The following is an 18,939-nucleotide window of genomic DNA, read 5'->3' on the forward strand; positions in this document are numbered from 1 at the left end:
ATTGTGTTCCGCTCCGGCCACATTTCAACGCATGAAGGACACAGTTTTATCTGACCTCAAGTGGAACTTGTGTTTAGTCTACTTAGACGATGTAGTTATTTTTTCCACCACGTTTGAACAACACATCCAGCGGCTTGAGGAGGTTCTTCAAGATATCCGCGCCGCCGGCCTCTCCCTGAAGCCCGAAAAATATCACTTTGGCTACGAGGAGCTCAAATTTCTAGGTCACATTGTCAGCAGCACCGGTGTGCGCCCTGACCCCGACAAAGCCATGGCAGTTGCTCTGTTCCCGATACCGAAGACAAAACACGATGTCCGCCGATTTTTAGGGCTTTGTGCGTATTACCGCCGTTTGGTACGCAATTTTTGTGAAATTGCCGAACCTTTGCAACGACTCATCAAGAACGACGTCACATTTGTTTGGGGCCCGGCACAATCCGACGCCTTCCACGACCTTCAGCGACGTCTACAGAGACCACCGATCCTTGGTCACTTTGACACCGAGGCTGACACAGAAGTGCATACTGATGCTAGTAACGTTGGTCTCGGAGCGACACTTGTACAGTTTCAAGCTGGTGTTGAGCGCGTTATTGCGTATGCCAGCCGAACCTTGTCTGCTGCTGAAAAAAACTACTCAGCAACTGAAAAAGAATGTCTGGCAGTCATATGGGCTATCCAGAAGTGCCGCCCATACCTGTTCGGACGCCCCTTCCGTGTCGTCAGCGACCACCACTCTCTCTGCTGGCTGGCGAATCTCAACGATCCTTCAGGCCGTCTCGCAAGATGGAGCCTTCGGTTGCAGGAATTTGATGTGACCATCGTCTATAAGTCTGGGCAGAAACACACTGACGCCGAGTGTCTCTCCCGCGCCCCCGTCGAACCCGCACCAGTATATACTGACTACGATTCTGGTTGTCTTTGTACTGTTCCGTGTTTAAACCTTGCTAAACAGCAACGCCAAGATTCCGAGCTCCAGCCCTTGATTGAATACCTTGAAGGAAGCCGCCCACAACCCCCACGGCAGTTCGCGCGTCACTTGTCCTCTTTCTGCCTACGTGGCGACATCCTATACAAGCGGGACTTTCACCCTACGGCAACCGTTTTTCTGCTCGTTGTTCCCGCTACTCTCCGCGACGACGTTCTACGTGCATGCCACGACGAACCAACGTGCGGGCATCTTGGTTTCACGCGTACTCTCGCGAGGATCAAGCAAAATTACTATTGGCGAAAACTCACAAAAACCGTGAAGCAGTACGTCAGAAGTTGTCGAGATTGCCAGCGTCGCAAAGTTCCACCACTGAAACCAGCCGGTCTGCTTCAGCCTGTCCGACCTCCTTGTTCGCCTTTTGAACAAGTCGGGATGGATTTACTCGGCCCATTTCCCAAGTCTTCGGCTGATAACCACTGGATCGTTGTCGCCACCGATTACCTCACGCGATACTGCGAAAAACAAGCCGTTAACCGAGCTACTGCTTCAGATGTGGCTAACTTCTTTATCAAAAATATCGTCCTTCGACATGGTGCTCCCGCTGTCGTCATCACAGACCGTGGTACGGCCTTCACTGCCCAGTTGGTCCGAGATATTCTGCAGCTGAGCGGAACAACGCATCGTACGGCAACTGCGTATCACCCCAAGACTAACGGTTTATCTGATCGTCTCAACACAAACATTGCGGATGTGCTTTCCATGTATGTTGCCACGGGTCATAAAAATTGGGACGAACTGCTCTCGTATGTGACATTCGCGTACAACACTGTCCTACAAGAAACCACCGGGTTTCCTCCTTTTCTTCTGGTGTACTGACGCGACGTCACCACTATACTCGACGTGATGCTCCTACCAACTTCGTCTCAACCTACCGCACCAGATACAGACGCCTTTGGTCAGCGTGCCGAAGCAGCGCGGCACCTTGCGCGGCAACGAATTCTATCCCGACAAAGTCAAGATGCTCGTCGATACAATATATGCCATCGAGACGTCACATAAAACCCGGGAGATCTTGTATGGGTTTGGACCCCTATACGTCAACGAGGCCGGTCAGAAAAATTATTGCGCCGATACTTTGGCCCCTACATAGTTTTGCGTCGTCTAAGTCCTGTCAACTACGAAGTTATTTCAGCCTACACTTCGCACCACTCCCGTAGACCATGTTCCTCTGACATTTTTCGCGTTACCAGGATGAAGCTCTACCATTCGCGCTGACTCTCATCCACAAACTTTGAGATGCGGCCCCTGTCGTCACGTCCGTTGTCTTTCTAACTTCTTTTATTTTCTTCTTGTGGTATTTAACATCTCCCCAACTTTATCTTTTTTTTTGAAGGAGGGGTAATGGCACGCACAAGTTACGCTAGAGGTCGAGGAAGAAGAAGTGTGTGTGGTAGCTGCTGCAGAAACGAATTGTCAACGGCCGTTTGCTTAGAACTGACTAGCTGGCTTTTCCTCTCGCTACAATATATATATGATGCGTTTCAGATGACAGGCGTCCAGATTTCTGCTTTTTGCCACATGATCCCGGACACTGCCGGACATGGAACCCGGCGCATCTGTGGTTCTACGACAGGGACTTGGGAGCGTGCTCTCCATTTATTTACAGCAAGTGCGGTGGAAACAGAAACAGATTTAGATCTTGCGCTGAATGTAAAGAAGCATGCAAAGGTGAGTATACGGTTGTGTGAAACGCATGCAGAATACTGGGTACAGTTGCACTATTGCTCACTCAAATAGTACCTAGAAATTCCCTACGATGATGCATGACCATGTGTAATACGCAAGCATCACCGCGTCCACCTAATTTGGCGTGGTGCAGAGTGTTTTTATGCTGAAGATAATATGTTCAAATGCTCGTCCAGGCGGCTGCAATTACAAGCGTGCAGTTGCGCCTCAAACTGGGCAGCAAAAAGAAAACAGCCGAGATTCAATGAGACTAAGCTAGACCAGGCGGAGCCAAATTAGCAGGGTCCAGGAACCATAAACAAAACACTTAGTCAATAAAACAGGAATCAACATTTCTGCTGCAGTATTTCGCGAACTCCGTCATAATTTGTGAACATATCCCTGGTCCTTCAAACCAGCATTTCAATAGCATCTGACCAAGGCGACCGTCAGACCTGCGAAGCTGGCCGATGTTGTTTAAGATCTGTAGATCTGCGCTGGCCACCGCTGTAATCTGAACGTTCAAAACGCAAACCCTTTCAAGTTTCACGAGCTGAGCACGACTCACTGAAGAATTATCAGGTATTGCCTAAAATATTATTGCCAAAGGTGAGGTTACGAGAAGTGGTAAGACATATGCAGAGGTGAGTAATGGCTATGTCTCCTGTTTCTGAGGTCTTCAAGATAAGAGAGAATATGGTGCAAGAATTCTATTTCATAAGGACATTGCGGACAACATTGATGCACTCTACATGTCTACATAAACGTAGCAGTCAGCGTAAGAAAACTAATTGGGACAAAGAATAACGAAGTCTTTATAGATATGGTGAACCCATAAGAACAAATTCTTCCACAAAGTGGCATCCCACAAAGCTTCATATTGCGTTCTGACTTCTGTGGTTAGAATGCGTGAAGTGTCCATGAAACCTGCACACACCGCCGTCGTCATAGGTGTTAAGTGAGAATCTCCCTAAACGCGAAGCACAATCAATATGCAATTGCTCATTTCAATAGCAATCAGTTCCAGCACGGCTGAGTTCCCGTTCTCTAAACAAAGAGAATATAGGAAAGGTTCTAGGCTTATGGACTGAGACCTTAGAGATAGAACTTTATAGCATAATCTAAGCACTGTGTAGAAGAATTCTCCGAAAGTCCGAAATTAACAAAAACATTGCGGTAGAGCCCATCGCACAAAGACTGGCAACGTAATGCTTTAGAATTGAATCAATATAAGGACAGAACTAATCGCCGCCGTCGAAACAAAGTATGTTATAGGAGTGCACTGCAGCAGGATTGCTCTTTAGTGCTTCCGTAAGAATGCTCGGCGCCATCTAGCGCCGCCACCGCGAAGTCTGCTGGTGGCCTCCAAAATTCATGGCATGCGGTGCGTGAGAAAGCCGAGCAATGCACAAGGCTCCTCTTGTGTGCTCATTTTCGACATGCTGCGTCATCAAGTCGCACTGCCGCGATGTCTGCGCGTGGCTTCCAAGACGAGAGGCGCGGAGCTCCAGTGCCTTCGAACGCTGAGAGTTGTTCTCTCGCGCTGCCACACACTCAGTGGTACATATTCAGCAACGCAAGCTGGCGGAATGTTTATTCAAGAGCCGCATGTACGTACACACCACCATCATCCCAGCTGTTAAGTGATATTCTGCCTAAACACGAAGCAGCACCAATATAAAATTCCTCCATTATATAGCAATCAATGGCAGCACGGCTGAGTTCTGGTTTCCTAACCAAAGATAATATAGAAAAGGCTTATGAGCTTAGACTTTAGATATAAAAGTGTACAGCATAATCTAGGTGTTATGCAGGAGACTTCTCCACAAATTCAATCAGAACGCGGCTCGCAACAGCGGTGGCGTGAAAGTCGATCATTAAACAATTGCACATACCAAGTACAATTATGACGCAGCCGGCTAATGCGTCGAGTTGCTGTCCTTGAGGATCCCTTGAGAAGCGGGCTGCATTCAGCTTAGAATCGTAATATTGAAGGCATCTTTTGGTAATTGTTGAAAGGCGCATTCCTAGTGTGACATACATATTTGCCCAAGTCACCGCCAAAGCCGTTTACTCAATAGCAGCGCACACGTATAGTGGGACGCACCCAGTAATACAAGTTGGTACAATGATGTTCATTGGAGACTAACACAGACATAGTGGCATAAATGTAGTACTCCGAGTCACTATGATAGAGTTTCGTCAAAGAGCAGTACCTACCCAGTCTCGTGTCTACATTCATCCATGTCGGTGTGAATGACGTTCGTTGAAGAGGGACACGTGTGTACAGGGTGGTCCTTCATAAAATGGAACACTCGAGCACGTGGTCTGTGCTCTGCCGAGGGTGCTTAGAGCGCCAGCAACGGCAATTAGTCAAGGAGAAGAAGGCCAACCTGGACGCGATCGGGTGAAAAGAAATCAATTCTGCCTAGTGCGTGCAAACAAAAAAGCTGCTTAGCAGGAAGAAAACTAAATATAACGAATAAGACCGTAACTAGACTGACATCAGAAGTTGCAATTGGTGTGGGAAATAACGACCCAAGTCAACAAGAAGGTAGGCTCTTCGAAGTAACAATTGTTCCAATAAAGCATCGACAAAGCATGAGTTCGGATAGAATTGACTCAATAAGGTAAACAAGGAGCATGTAAGCGATATCCGATATCATAACAATGAGAATATTATGAAAGCATGAGAAAGGAACCGCAGGGTGGCATGAAATTAACTAGAAATAAATTTGGCTTAGTAAATGTTAATTTGTATGCAGGAAGAGATACTCGCGGCAATGTCATAAGCAATGTTGATGATTTACTAAAAGCAGCCGAGGAATTCTGTACTTAAGAACACTCTAACCAGAGCAACCTCGCAACCTTTATGGGAAGCAGTGACGAACACGATGGAGAGTCTTCATGTCTATCTATGTGTAGGGTTTTGCGACAGAAGTGGTGAGCAAAAGCGGCATGCGAAGGAGGAATAACAGATGATTTATTGAAGAATGGGTGCATACTATGCTTGAAAGGGCGGGCCCCTTTGTAAGCAATGTCTCACGATTCCGAGTGTACGAGAGGGTAGCAAATTTCCAACTGTATGCTAAAAGATAAGGAGAGACATTTTAAAGAAAAACTGCATTAGAACCAAAATAACTTGCTTTCATTAACATGTCAACTATTAACAATGGTAATGTTGAATAAAATAAAGGCAAACCTTGGTTTAAGCCAACCCACAGAACAGGTTTATTTAGCAACGGGCACTCGAATATAAATCAGATGATTAGAATCAACCGGGTGCTTGAGAACTCTGTGGAGTACAACCAACTTTTTATATGGCTTTGATAGAATACGGAGAGTCATGCGAATGAGTACTGATACAATCAATTGTGGAAAGTATGTAAATATTTGAAAACATCTCTAATAATTTCACAATTACCTTGATACCCCAAATGAAAAGCATTGTAATGCTGATCATCAAAGGCGACAGCCTCAGTGAAACATTCCATTTAATGTTTTCAGGGCACGCTTAGAAAAAAATATTTGAGCTGTTAGACTGGGAAGCATTAGGAGCGAGAATCAATGGCGAATATCTAAGCAACCAACGGATTCCAGATTACGTTCTCATGTTCAAGAATGTGCCCATAGTTTGCAACCAATGCTTGAGCACCTTAGCAAGCAAACAGTAAGATTATCATTTAAGAATGCACTGCAGAAAAGAAACTTAATGCTTAATTGTGCTGCAAGATAAACGTAATTTGTAATTCGCCATCCGGCTTTAGAATCTGGGTGAAAATAACTTTATGCATGGTAGTTTGTGCTTGGGTACTCTGATCATGAGAAACAAATCTAAAGAAGAATCAAAATTGGTAGGAACACTTACGATAGGAATTACAGAATCGCTGCATTCGACCGGTACTAAGTTAAGGGGCAGAAACTTTGCGATTAACAAATAAAATGCATGAGCCATTCCGCTTAGTGAAGGTGGTTCACCTGCGAAGCTGATTCGATCGGCAGCAAGCTTTGGAAGCTGCGCCCGTACACGCGCCCGCACATAACCGTTTGTCGTCGAAGAACGTGTAACCAAAACCTTTAGCAGAGCCTCTCTACCCGCACCACACACACGAAAGTCCGACACAAACTCGCAGGGGAAGCACCGCGTTAACACGTTCAATGCACGCTGCCGCTTCTCGTGGACCCTCACGTCAGCGATCATAGTGATGTGCCTACCGAACTATACTCTATTAGAGACGCTGCAGGTATAACCGAAATGATAACCAAGAAAACCCCTTTGAAACCCGGCGTCCGTGCCCTGTAACTCATCCACATTGAAGCATTGAGGGGGAAGGCGATTCGCGCCATTCTCTGACTGACGGTATGCTTCTTTGGTTCTCGCTGGTCGCTTTCGTGCCATTTCCTGGGCACGCTCGTCGACCACCGCATTAGCATGTGCACGCCGTCGACGATCACACTTGCTTCCGTCGCTCTTCATACACTCGCGGTTCTTCTGCAGTCCTGACAACACGCGGCCTACTCATTGCTGATGATAGTTTTTTGCACAACGGAGCCAGCTGTGAACGAAGACGACGACGAACGCGCCAGCAGTGGCACGAGCGCCCTCGAGCGGTTGTGCCGATGGTCGCCAACGAAGAAGGCGACGACGCTCGAGCCATTGCAGATGATGCGAATTTCTGCTCGTAGACGCCACGAAACCACGGATTTGAGCCATATACAGCGTGGCTGTAAAAATAGTTCAGACAAAACCACATACAGCTCAACAAGCGATGGGGAAAAATTGTTAGGCTTAACCTTAACAGACATCGAGTCTGTGGCGTGAACTAGAGAGCAAACAGGGGTTTTCAGTATTCTAGTTCCCATTGACAGAAAAAAGGTTACATTTTACTCGGTAGCTGTAAGATGTGGTGCATGTTGGGTGTCCTTCAGTGGAGCACACATTGACGCCCCGTGACGTGTGAATTTCATAAGCTTTCGCTTCATGCACTACTGGTGTCTAGCGACTCGTGCAAGGCCATAGTAAATAAGGACGGTAGGTGATTCGCTTAGATAACGTATTACATGAGCTTAGTATGCGACGCTGAGAGTTTTAGTGATTGCTTAATTTGTCAATAACAAGTTTCATATTTCCCTATAGCCTAATATATACCCTAAAACAAAGTGGGTTTGAATGGCTGCTCATTTCGTTTAAATATTTAGGACTAGCTTTGAAAACCAATTCGCAAATGCAAATGAAGCTGACTAATCTTCAATGCATTTTCCCAGCTGAAGCGTGTGCTCAAAGAGTACACAAAAAGTGACGAGGTGCCATCATATATTAGACATGTCAAGGGAGTAATACATTTCTGTAAGTACAAATTTCAGATTGGTTTTGTTATCACATCATTATAAACCAGAAGGGGCGGGGGAGGGGCTGACTGCACTTCCCAGAGCTGTCGCTTCAAGTGAACGATAAAATTCTTTGTTTAAACCTATACGATAAGGCAAAACGACTTCAACAGAAGAATGACAATTTACGTGGGTAGAACTTTATCAGACCATCTCCGTTACAATAGCGGCTGGAAAAACAGATGGTTCTAAAGCTGTATTTCGAGTTGAGATTCGTGGTTTTTCACGGCGACAAGGTACAATTTAGAAATAGGTCAGAGACAATATGAAGAATGGAGGAGGCTCCGGAAGCACGGTGCCTTGTTTGACTAACGTCGTCGTACTATTTTTCTTTTAAATAATTCAAGCTGCGGGGTTCCAGGCGCCTGGGGTGGTTGTACTGAGTCATTGCATTGCATTTCCGGGGGGATCCGTGTCCCTCTTCTCCCTGACTGGACGGCATGGCCGTGGGTCATAAAGCATTGTCACTCGGCAGTCATCCTCGGCATGGGAACGTCAACGCCCTTCACCCTTTAGACAGTTTCGCTCTTGCGTATGCTATAAAATAGCGGGTCGTCACTGCGCATGCAGAGAACGCTTAACGACCAAAATCGTATAGCGTACGCAGGCTATTTGTCTAAGCGTTAGCGTCTTTGCGTTGTTTGCGGAGTTTGCGTAAAACATGGCGGCGGTCCCGGCTGCCCACTTCGAATTGAATTTGGCATTGCTTTTGTAAAATGCACTTCGTTCATAGCAAATGACAATGTAAACGGCTTTCGCTTAGTCTCAGGCACTTCGACAACAGATTATTATGAATAACATTGTGGGGTTTTCGAGATCGCCTCTCGATGGATGGAGGAATGGATGTTAAGAGCGGCACCTTTGGAACGGGGCGGTGGGTCTCGCCAACAAGCTCTTTCTATTATAATGCCTAACGTCCTACATAGTTTAAACAATAAAAAGGAAAGGAAAGAACGCTATGAACTACCACAGCCAAATTTTCTGATCCCCTATTGCGAACAGTGCTTTTGTACGTCTCCGCCTTTTGTTGTTTCCATACTTTTCTTTCACCAATCCTCCGATCACCTCTTAATAATGCCTTTTGAGTACATGTTTACTTTACCACTGCTCCCACTGAACCCAAGGGCTTCAAGGAGGCCAGTGGTGCCTAAAGCGACCGCTGGGTAGATGTCTTCACATTCGAATAAAACATGCTCCATCGTTTCCCTAGCTTTTCTACAGCAAGCACACACTTCTTCTTCCTTTTACTATCTCGCTTTATAGGTTCGTGTTCTAAGGCATCCCGATCTCGCTTCGAAAAGTAATGAGCTTCCCTTTGAGTTATCATAAACGGTTTCTTTCCTGATTTCATTTTTTTCCTCTTAAGTAGTTTCTCATGCCAGGTTTCTTTTCCATTGCCGCCACCCATGAAATTATTTCAGCCTCTATGACTTTGCGCTTGACCTTCTTTGTTGCTGTGCTTCCCACCTTACAAGCCGCAAGCTTGCTGGCAAGCTTCCTAGTTCTTTTCCTCCACTGTGAATCAATGTTTTTCCTGTACAGATACTTGAACACTGTCCCAGCCCATTAACTTTCTTCTATATTCCTCAGTCGTTCTTCATACTCAATTTTACTGCGAGTTTCCCTCACTTCAAAACTAGCCCAGCTCATATCACCCTGCACAGCTTCATTGGTAGTCTTCTACTGAGCACCCAATGGGAGGCGACCCATTGACCTTTGGTTCCGGTCGAGTCCTCATTGTATCCCTGATTTAAACAAAAAACCGCATTTCCAAAAGTAAGTCCGGTTACCATTACACCTTTCCGCATTCCTCGGAGGACGTTGTACCTATTGTATCCCCATTGCGCTCTGTGCTTCATTATGACAGAATTTCTCTTCCCCTTCACTATTATCGTTTTTTCCTGTGTTTCCATGTTTGTATTACCTTCGTTTATCCATATACCAAGATATTTATATTCTTTTACCAGACGTATTTCCTGACCCTGTATCTGTACTGTCTGTTCACTGTTTTCATTGAGTACCATGGCACCTGATTTTCTAACACTAAATTTCAAACCTAAGTTGTTGCCTTCCTGCCCACAGATATTAACCACACGTTGCAAATCACTTTGCTTGTTAGCTAGCAACACAGTGTCGTCCGCATTAAAATAAAACTGGGAGATGCTGCTCTACTACTGTACCCGCGTATTTCTATGAGAGAATAAACCCGATATTACTTCCTTCTAGCGCTCTCTCGATCCTCACCATGTACATCATAAACAGCAGCGGGGATAAAGGGCACCCCTGCCTCAGTCCCTTGTTGATATCAACGTTCTCCTCGCTCTTCATCCCATCCTATTCAATGCAAACGGTATTTTATAGGTAAATCTCTTTCAAAGGCAGAAGACAATCGTCACCGAAGCCTTCCCCTTCCAGAATATCCCACAAAATGTTGCGGTCTACGTTGTAATAATATCCAGTAATGACTAAAAATGCTACATACAACGGTCGGTTTTCTACTTTTGATAAATCTATAGACTGATTAAGAACAAAAAAGTTATCATCCAAACGCCTACCTCATCTAAAGTCATTCTGAAGCTCTCCCAAAATGTCATTATTCTGTGCCCATGCTTGAAGCTTTAATTTGATTGCTTGCATTGCTAGCCTGTATATCACCGATGTAATGTTCAATGGTCTATACGGGCGAATGTTATGTTTCTCCCCCTTACCTTTATAAAATAAATTCATTCTACTTTGTCGCCAACTGTCTGGTATTCGCCTATCTTTTAAACTTTTTTCCACTGCTTTCACTAGAGCATGTTTACTTTTTCGTCCAAGCTCATTCATCAGCCTAACGGGAACCTCGTCTAGCCCTGTGGCTGTGCGCTTAGGAATTTTCTTTTCCGCATTCTTCCAGTTGAAATTTGTCAACACTAGCTTCATTTCCACTTGGGTCTCTTTGATTCTCTTTTTTTCTTCAAATACAACCTCGTCATTGCCTTGGAAAGATGGGGCTGTTACTTTTCGGATGTAATTTCTTGCCACTTCTCCTTCCAGTCTGTTTTCATCTTCGTCTAGGATACATTGTTGTATTGTTGTTGACTTCCTGCCTAATTACCTTATGTGGTTCCCAAATATTCTTCGTGCGGCCTTCTTTTTCTCATGTATTTCTGACAGCCAACCATAACTTTCACCTTTTAATTTTGCTTGCAGCAGTATTTGAGCCATAGACTTTTTCTCCCGGTATATATCCCTTTTGCTGGTTACTTCATCCTGCGGCAACTTCGCGTTCTATGCCTGCCTGTGCTCTCGAGATGCTTTCTGTCGTTCGGCGATCGCTTCTCGTATCTCCCTGTTCCACCAGCTTTTCGGTTTAATTTTTTCTTTAGCAACGAACATCTTGTTTCTGATTACGTATTTCTGTCATTAATACACTTAGAAGCTCACCATATTCCCTCTCATTACGTGGCCATTTGCCAAGTTCTTCCTGGACTCTAGTGACTATATTTGCTATTTGCTCAGCGTTAAAATTTGGACTGGCCATCTTGCACTCCTTGCTCTCTTTCCCAACTACATATCCCATTTCCAAAATGATGCGTTCACGGTCACTGCCTATGCTGCTAAACCCTCCCTCATCGATGACTCTTTCTCTAAACTTATCATGAACTCCTTCTGTCATCAGAGAGTGTTAAATGGTCGATTGCCGGTTTCCCAATTCCCACGTGATCTGCCCTTCACACTGAAGGCCCTGTATTTACGATAACCAGGTTATGTTGCTCACAAACGTCTAGCATTGACTTCCCGCTGTTGTCGGTATAGCCATCTAAGTCCTGTATGTGGGCATTCATGTCACCTAATAGGACAATTTCAGCACCATTCCCGAAACCCTTAATATGAGCGCTTATTCTTCTCTGTGCAATTATTTTCGGTTCTCAAATGCGTAACGCCCAGCCACGTTTTTTCCCACCCATTCTACCTGATAACCATAGATGCTCTTGGCATTGTGAATTTACTGTTTTCCATTTGGCTCCCTGATGGATGAGCATTCCGACTCCCCCTCCGTTTCTTTCCGACTTAGGTCTGCTGCACCCTTCCCAAACATGATTTTCAATAACTGGAGGCTCTTCTGAGTCTCTAAGGTGCGTTTCTGTAACCGCATACACCCCTATTTGTTCGCTTTTAACTACTCCTAAATATCTTCCCACTTTTCCTTTCTTCTGCCGCCCATGTTTATGTAGCTTATTGCATGGCGAGCTTCTTTCTTGCTTTCCTCCTTTTTCTGTTATCGACGGTGATGCTCTTCCAAGGTTCCTCTAGGGGATCTTCTTCATTACTATCTACTCTGGCCTCCTGAGCGCCCGCGGGCCCCCTAAAAAGCAACAACGCGACCACCCAGTCGCAACCCCAGTTCTCGTGCTAGCCTGTAATTGAAGTGGATCCCGTCACGTTAATAACCACCACACCTTCTCACTTCCCTCTTTACTTCGACAACCTCAAAGCCTTTATTTTGGTTTTTTTTCCATATCGCCTCAGTAGCAGCCACTACAGCTCTTTGTACGCGACTGTCACGCACAGGCACCTGCGGTACCGTGCTCACCACGTTCTGCATCTGAGGGGATAACTCGCGCAAGTCATCCACCCCCTGCGCCAAGCGCTGGCCAATTCCTGTCCCTTTCCTGTTTAGGACGTCATTTAGCCCATCTGCTACTATGACAAGGTAGCGCACGTGGGCATTTTCCGCGAGCTTTTCTTTTGCCTGCTCCATGACAGAACCCAGTGTCCGCACTGGAAATGTCCCTGTCGCCACTCTTTTATAACCTTTCACCCTCTCCACAATTGCTTTTGACCACCCAGCAAGGTTTGAGTCGCCAGCGACAGTCACCCTTTCACTCTCTCCTATCTCTCCCTGCTTCCCTTTGTCCTTTTCCGCGTGATTCGGACTCGACAAGGGGCATTGTCCCCTGAGCTCCTGCTTTTTCCGCGTGGCGGACTCAAGGTAGGTGCCGCTCTTTCCAGCTAACTCTTCATCACGATGCACGCATTCCACGTACTTTCCTGACAATCCCTCTCCTGTCGCGTTGGGGGTCTGCTTTATATTGTCACGCCCATTCTCGTTCACAATGGCGGCCCTGTTCTGCTTTTCCTCGGCTGCATTAGGCCTCTTTTCAACTCCCTTTTGTGCATCGCGCTCCCTGTTCAGCTCATTTTTGAACTTTTGTACCTGTTTGGCAAGCTCTTCCTTGAAAGCCTCCATTTTCTGCAGCCTATTATCCACATCACATTGTGTGCCGGTTGTTTCGACGCCCTCTCCATTCTCATCCGTCTCCTCATCTGCCCTGAGGGACCCCCTTCGCACTGCCTCCTTTCCCGGCTTTCTCGTGATGTATTCCACGGCTTTTTGCAAATAATATAATATTATATAACGCTACTACTGATGCAAATGCTATACCACTATATCAATGCAGAGCACGTGCCTTTTAGCAAAAACCGATACGCACAGGATCCAAATCCTCAAGATGCTGCAAAGCAACTATCACCACTGTTTCAAAAGCCATCAATGCCGCGGAGACCGAAGGTACGACACGCTCTCGCACGCGCTCAACCACGCGGCCACGCTCTCACTTTTCTACCAAAACACACACTGTAAAACCACTAATAGCTATTAGTTGTGCCACTTCCAAGCTATTATTTAAAGACTACAAACACTGCGTCCCACCCGGCTGCACGTGTACAAGCACGCGGCGCGAAAGGACGCTTTAACCATCCTGCAAAACCAAGTGTACACGAAACACACCCGGTCACCAGAAATACGAGAGACAAAGAAAAAAAAAAGAAAGCCACCCAATTAATATTTAAAGGCAAAAAAATCAGCAAATGAAAAACAGAAGCAAAGCTCAAAGCATGCACAAAAGCTTATGATTTCGTCGCCGTCATGGAGCCCCGAAATGCACGTACATCTGCCACAAAATCCAAAGCAACCTCCATGCTTTTCGATGTTTCAGCTCCACCTGTCGCTAAAGATCCGAAAATCTTGCAAGCCAACTAAAACTGTAAAAAACATGCGCTGCTTAGTGTACGCATTCTATAGCGTATAGCGTACGCTATAATTTCGTATGCTACACTAAAACTGTCTATTGGCCGACTATCTCGCGCGTTTCACGACCTGCTTGCGTGCGTTCCGGGTCCGCGCGCGCAGGACGGGGCCCGAGTAGACACGTCGGGGTGTCGGAAGATGCGGACGTGTTCCTCTCTGCCAGCGGCGGTCCCTTTGTCCGCCGCCGGCCGGTGGTTACTTCGGCTCATGTGGGTCCCTGCCTCGGCGGGTGTGGGCATTGTCCGGTCTTCTCGATCTCCTGAGGCAGCGCCGTCCGTCCAATCGTGACCCCGTGTGTTTTTGTGTTTCCTCCTGTTTCCGTTCCTTCTGCTGTGGGGTTGCGCGATGGCAGGCCTTGGCCGAAAGATGGGTGGTCCCTATTTCCTGGGTTGTTTCTTCGCTCTGTCGAGGTGCGCTGCTAGCGGCCACCGGCGACCATTTGGCCATGTATTGTGTGGCAGCTAGATTTGGATTCGGACGTGTTGGCGAAACTTTGGGTGTGTATTGACCCCCAGCTTGATAAATGTGATTTGTTCTTTAAGGAAAGCTTCGCCTAGGGTCTCCCTTCCTCCCTTCCGCCTGGCCCTAGCTGGGACGGACGGGGCGCGCGACCGGAGGGACGCGTCGGTACGCGAAGCGGGCCGGAGCAGGCACGGACGCGGTGCCCTGCCTGCAATGCGGCTCGGAGTGCTCGAACCCGCGGCGGTCGTGCGGTGTGTCAAGTGCTAGACCGTGCGGACCGTTAGCGTAGCGTGAGACAAAATGCGAACTGATTTTACTCGAACATGTTCAATGCAGCAAGAATGGCACATCGGTGTCTGCAAATAGCACACTAACGTTTAGAGAATAGGAAATGTCCTCGGAACAGTTCTATGAAATAAATAGGAACGCAATAGTAATAGCGCAAGCAGCGAGAATGCCAAATCATGCACCAAAACAAGGTCCTGCAATGCTTAGAGCAGGAACTTCATGCTTAAATCCTTTAATGAGTGTGAAGGTACCCGAATCTTTCATGAATATAGAAACCATGGCGCACAACCAATCGAATAAATGAAAAGATATGTTTTAGAAGGTTTTCAGCATATATAGTGCGACACTCATACAGTGCGGCCCTCGCTAAAATAATATGATTATACTTACACGGTATTTAGGTAGTGTCATAGGAACCGGAATGGAAAATTGGTACGATGTAATAAGTTTGGTAATAAGGAAGCCCTATATTAGTGTAGATAGGCGCGTCTTCAAATAGTAATACATCGCAAAAAGTTTTAACCGATTTCGTTTCCGCACTTCATCAGTAGTCCGAAGGCCCCTTTACTTACTTTAGCAATTATAATAGGAGGTTCAAGCATTGAAATATAAATAAGGGGAAAGTTTTAAACACAAGTGAGACATAATATAAACATGCACTTATGCGCACGCTTTTAAGAGTGCGTGCCACTATTAAGTCCAAATGTCACAAATACTTTGTCGCATGAATCAGTTTAGAGCGTGTAATCACTGAACTGAGGTTGACTGAGGATTCTGCAGCTTATAGCAATCCTAATAAAGAATATAGCGTGCGCGAAATATTGCATATTGGAATTCTTATGGCAATTAAGGCTTCGCTCTGAGCTTATGAAATGCATGTTGTTGCATGTCGACCAAGAGTTTTCAAGCAATTGCAAAATTTAGTTCTATCATCATAAATGAATTTTTTTTTTACTATCCATGCTCCTCCAAAACAATGATAAATATTGCGCCAAGCTACTAATGAAAGAGTGCTTTTATTCCTGTACTTTAAGCAACATTGGCGCCAATGATACAACTGAGACAATTATTGCTTTCACTTTCAGCTATTGACTTCTCAGGAACAATTTTCGACCAATTTTCGTTTTGCACGCACAAAATTCACCATGCAGTCTATTACGTAGCCCATATGTGAGTCTCAAGAAGCTCCTAATAAATTTTGACAGTTGTGTATGACAAAATAAAGGCCAGGCCGAGACTTTTCCTGTTGTCTGAAATGAAAGCTTTCACATATGGTGTTCATGTATGAATGCGGTTATGACAACAGCACTTTGAGGCACCTGTTTCTATTTGATAATTCACACCTTTGTAAATTGAAACAAAAACCTACAGAAGGCACACATGAGGAAATATAGGGTGGCACGCCAGGACATATTGAAATGTTCTCACAAACTTCTAGTTGCACGACAGTATTGAAGCAACCAATGTTTTCACATTCGCGAGCTGTCGTGACATTAAGGGCGAAATTTTTGGTGCTTCCGTCTTCATCGCTCGAGGCGTCACGTTTCAGGCACGGTATGTCCCATTTTTGGATGCGGCTGGATTATATTAATTTCTTTCGATGCGTTCATCGAACGACTGGGACTCGAGCCAGCAGCACGCGTCAGAGTTAAGGTCCAATGCGAGGCCGTCCGGCGTCGCAGTGTTTGTGACCTAGGCACACGCACCTCCATGCGCCAGATCCCACGCCACTACTGGTTGGTTACCTTCTTGCAGCACTCACGAGTACGGGTCTGTGCTCCGAAAATGGACCGAGCTCGGCTGCGCCAGGAGCGCTATGCAGTGCCTAGGCTTCTACTTCCAAGTACAATAGGGGACGCTCCCAAGTATCAAGTGGTAGTAAAGCGTAGCAGTGCGAATGCGCCGACGACAGAGCTATGCGAAGTGTGCCGAAGCGGCGAAGCAGGATTGGACGTTAAAGGCGGGTGAGATATGCGTGACCGGGAGCAACGCTTCGCCAGGCAACGCGAACGGGAACCGAAGCACACGGCCGATGAACAATTTCACAACAAGCGGAGAGCCGCCGAACAGGTCACCGAAAAGAAGCAATATGGCAATTTAAGAATTGAAACTAATTAGTTGGCAAGGCGTATCCACTTGTAAATAATTTACCGATAGAAGACACTTCTGAAATGAAAGTCATCAAACTCACTGTAAAAAGAAACTGTTGCTCCACTTCATTGTTTAGGAAAACGCTCTTTAATGCATTGAAGCGCAAGGGTAACTGGAACATCCATGTACTTCGTTTTACACATTGGAAAATATTATCTCAAAACTGCTATGAACCTCGAAATTTATTCAAGTGGATACGTCTTTCAAGCTCGCCTGCTGCAATTAGTAAATGGGAATATGTGCCGTAAGGTAACTTATTAGGAAGCTAATTAGTGAATATATTTAATTTAGCTCAATACGTGATTCGATTACTTATGCTAGCAATGTCGGCCACTTCGAAAAATGCACCTCAAGGACAATAATTATGTTACCTGGCAGCATTGCTACATTCCAAGCTGAACGGGGCTCAGACAGTCTCACTGCGCTTATGGCAAACAAGTACTGTCGGCGAAAAAAGTAAACGGACCACAGCTTAGCTGCCCGGAGCGGCTGCGGGATCACATCGAGGCGCTGCTATCTCGCTCCGCGCGCTGACGACGAGAGAGCCCCGAATGATGCCAGACTTCGCCCTTACTTTAAGGGATGTATTGCAATCGGTGGAATAAGACTTGTCGTAGAGTTCAGGCATGTAGTGGTGTAGCCTGTTTTGCGTTGGGTCTGTGTCTGCAGCATTCTGAATATAACCGCTTGAGCTCGAGTGAGCGTGCGGTGTGGCGTGTTGTACTCTCTCCATTCTAGGTAGTAGTGTTTAGTGATTTCATTGTATGTAGTGGGCCGTCCTAGTTCTCCGAGTGGTGGGGTGAAGCCGCGTGGCTTGTAAGAGCGCGCGCAGCCTCGTGAGCCGCCTCGTTAAGCTTGGTGACGTCGCCGATCTTTGGTCCTAAGTGTGTCGGGAACCAGTATATTACGTGGTTCTTAATTTCTTTCCTTGTGACAATTCTGAGAGCCTTTGCGCAGACCGTGCCCTTTTGGAAAGCTCTGATAGTGGCTATGAAGTCACTGTAGATGTGAGAGATTTTCGTCAGTGAGCGCAGCAGCAATGGAAACCTGTTCGGTCTGTCCAGGTTTCCTTGCAATTACCGTGACTGCATGTCTTGTGAATCCGCGGCCATCCACAACCGTCACGGCGAAAGCTTTGTTTCCCGCGTATGCCACCGCGTCCACAAAAATTCAGCGTTCGGTTTTCGCCAAGGCTTGGTTAAGGAGGAATGGTCCTCTCGCTTGTCGTCTGCCCCTGTTTTTTCGGGGTGTACGTTCCTGGGTATAGGCCGGACCATGATCTTGGCGCGGATGTCCCGTGGGAGGACCCTTAACGTCTGCCATTTACTCTGGCCGTGCTCGCAAGCTCACATAAACTCCGAACCGGACAAGCACAAATTTGAAGAAGCAATCCGGAGTGACGAACTCGCTCCCCAACTCTGGGCCGTCCAGCAGGTCCACGACGCCGCCAGGAAACTCAACCTCCCGGTTCCGTCGCGGGAGACGCTCAGTCCATGAGAGCTCAAAGCTCTCGTGGCCTGCAGGAACATGAATAAAGTTGATTTCCCTCCCTCCTCCCTTCCTTCTTTCCTTCCTCTCACGCAGGGCGTCATCACGCTGGATAAATTTCTAGTTCAGCGTTAGGTTGCTCTACTAGTGACGATCGCGACGAAGGCCACATCGCATCACCAGTTGTCCAGCACATGGCGCTGTGGTGCAGTAGCGGGTAGTGTCCCTGTATATGCTCCCTGTGGGAGCATATAGACGAACACTAGTAGCGGGCAGTCGCAGGGCATCAAACCGTGGCACTGAAATGGAACGAAGACCCGTTTTGATTGTTGTTCTGCTTATATTCACCTGATCTTCCATATTAGGGCAGGTTGCCGGCGTCCACGGGTGCTCGATTTTAGGCAACGTCACGCAAGTAGCCCGAACGGCGGCTAGG

The 18,939-nt window shown here is 46.5% G+C and overlaps 1 protein-coding gene across 4 annotated transcripts in view; it reads left to right on the top strand.

The window, feature by feature from the left end:
* LOC126534142 (uncharacterized) overlaps positions 1-18,939 on the top strand; it is a 169,462-nt gene that overhangs the window by 79,629 nt on the left and 70,894 nt on the right. For 2 of the 4 annotated variants that reach the window (XR_008613232.1, XM_055072711.2), the window contains exons 6-8: positions 2,474-2,656; positions 7,919-8,000; positions 15,950-16,132. Coding sequence is in view for 3 of the 4 variants with exons in the window: in XM_055072711.2 (XP_054928686.1) it covers positions 2,474-2,656; positions 7,919-7,953 (218 nt within the window). In the remaining variant the exon portion in view is untranslated. Of the gene's footprint in view, positions 1-2,473; positions 2,657-7,918; positions 8,001-15,949; positions 16,133-18,939 lie in introns of those variants that run through there. The other 2 variants (XM_055072713.2, XM_055072712.2) reach the window with 2 other exon arrangements.

The sequence above is a fragment of the Dermacentor andersoni genome, chromosome 7, assembly GCF_023375885.2.
Source record: "Dermacentor andersoni chromosome 7, qqDerAnde1_hic_scaffold, whole genome shotgun sequence".
NCBI classification, from domain to species: Eukaryota; Metazoa; Arthropoda; class Arachnida; order Ixodida; family Ixodidae; genus Dermacentor; species Dermacentor andersoni.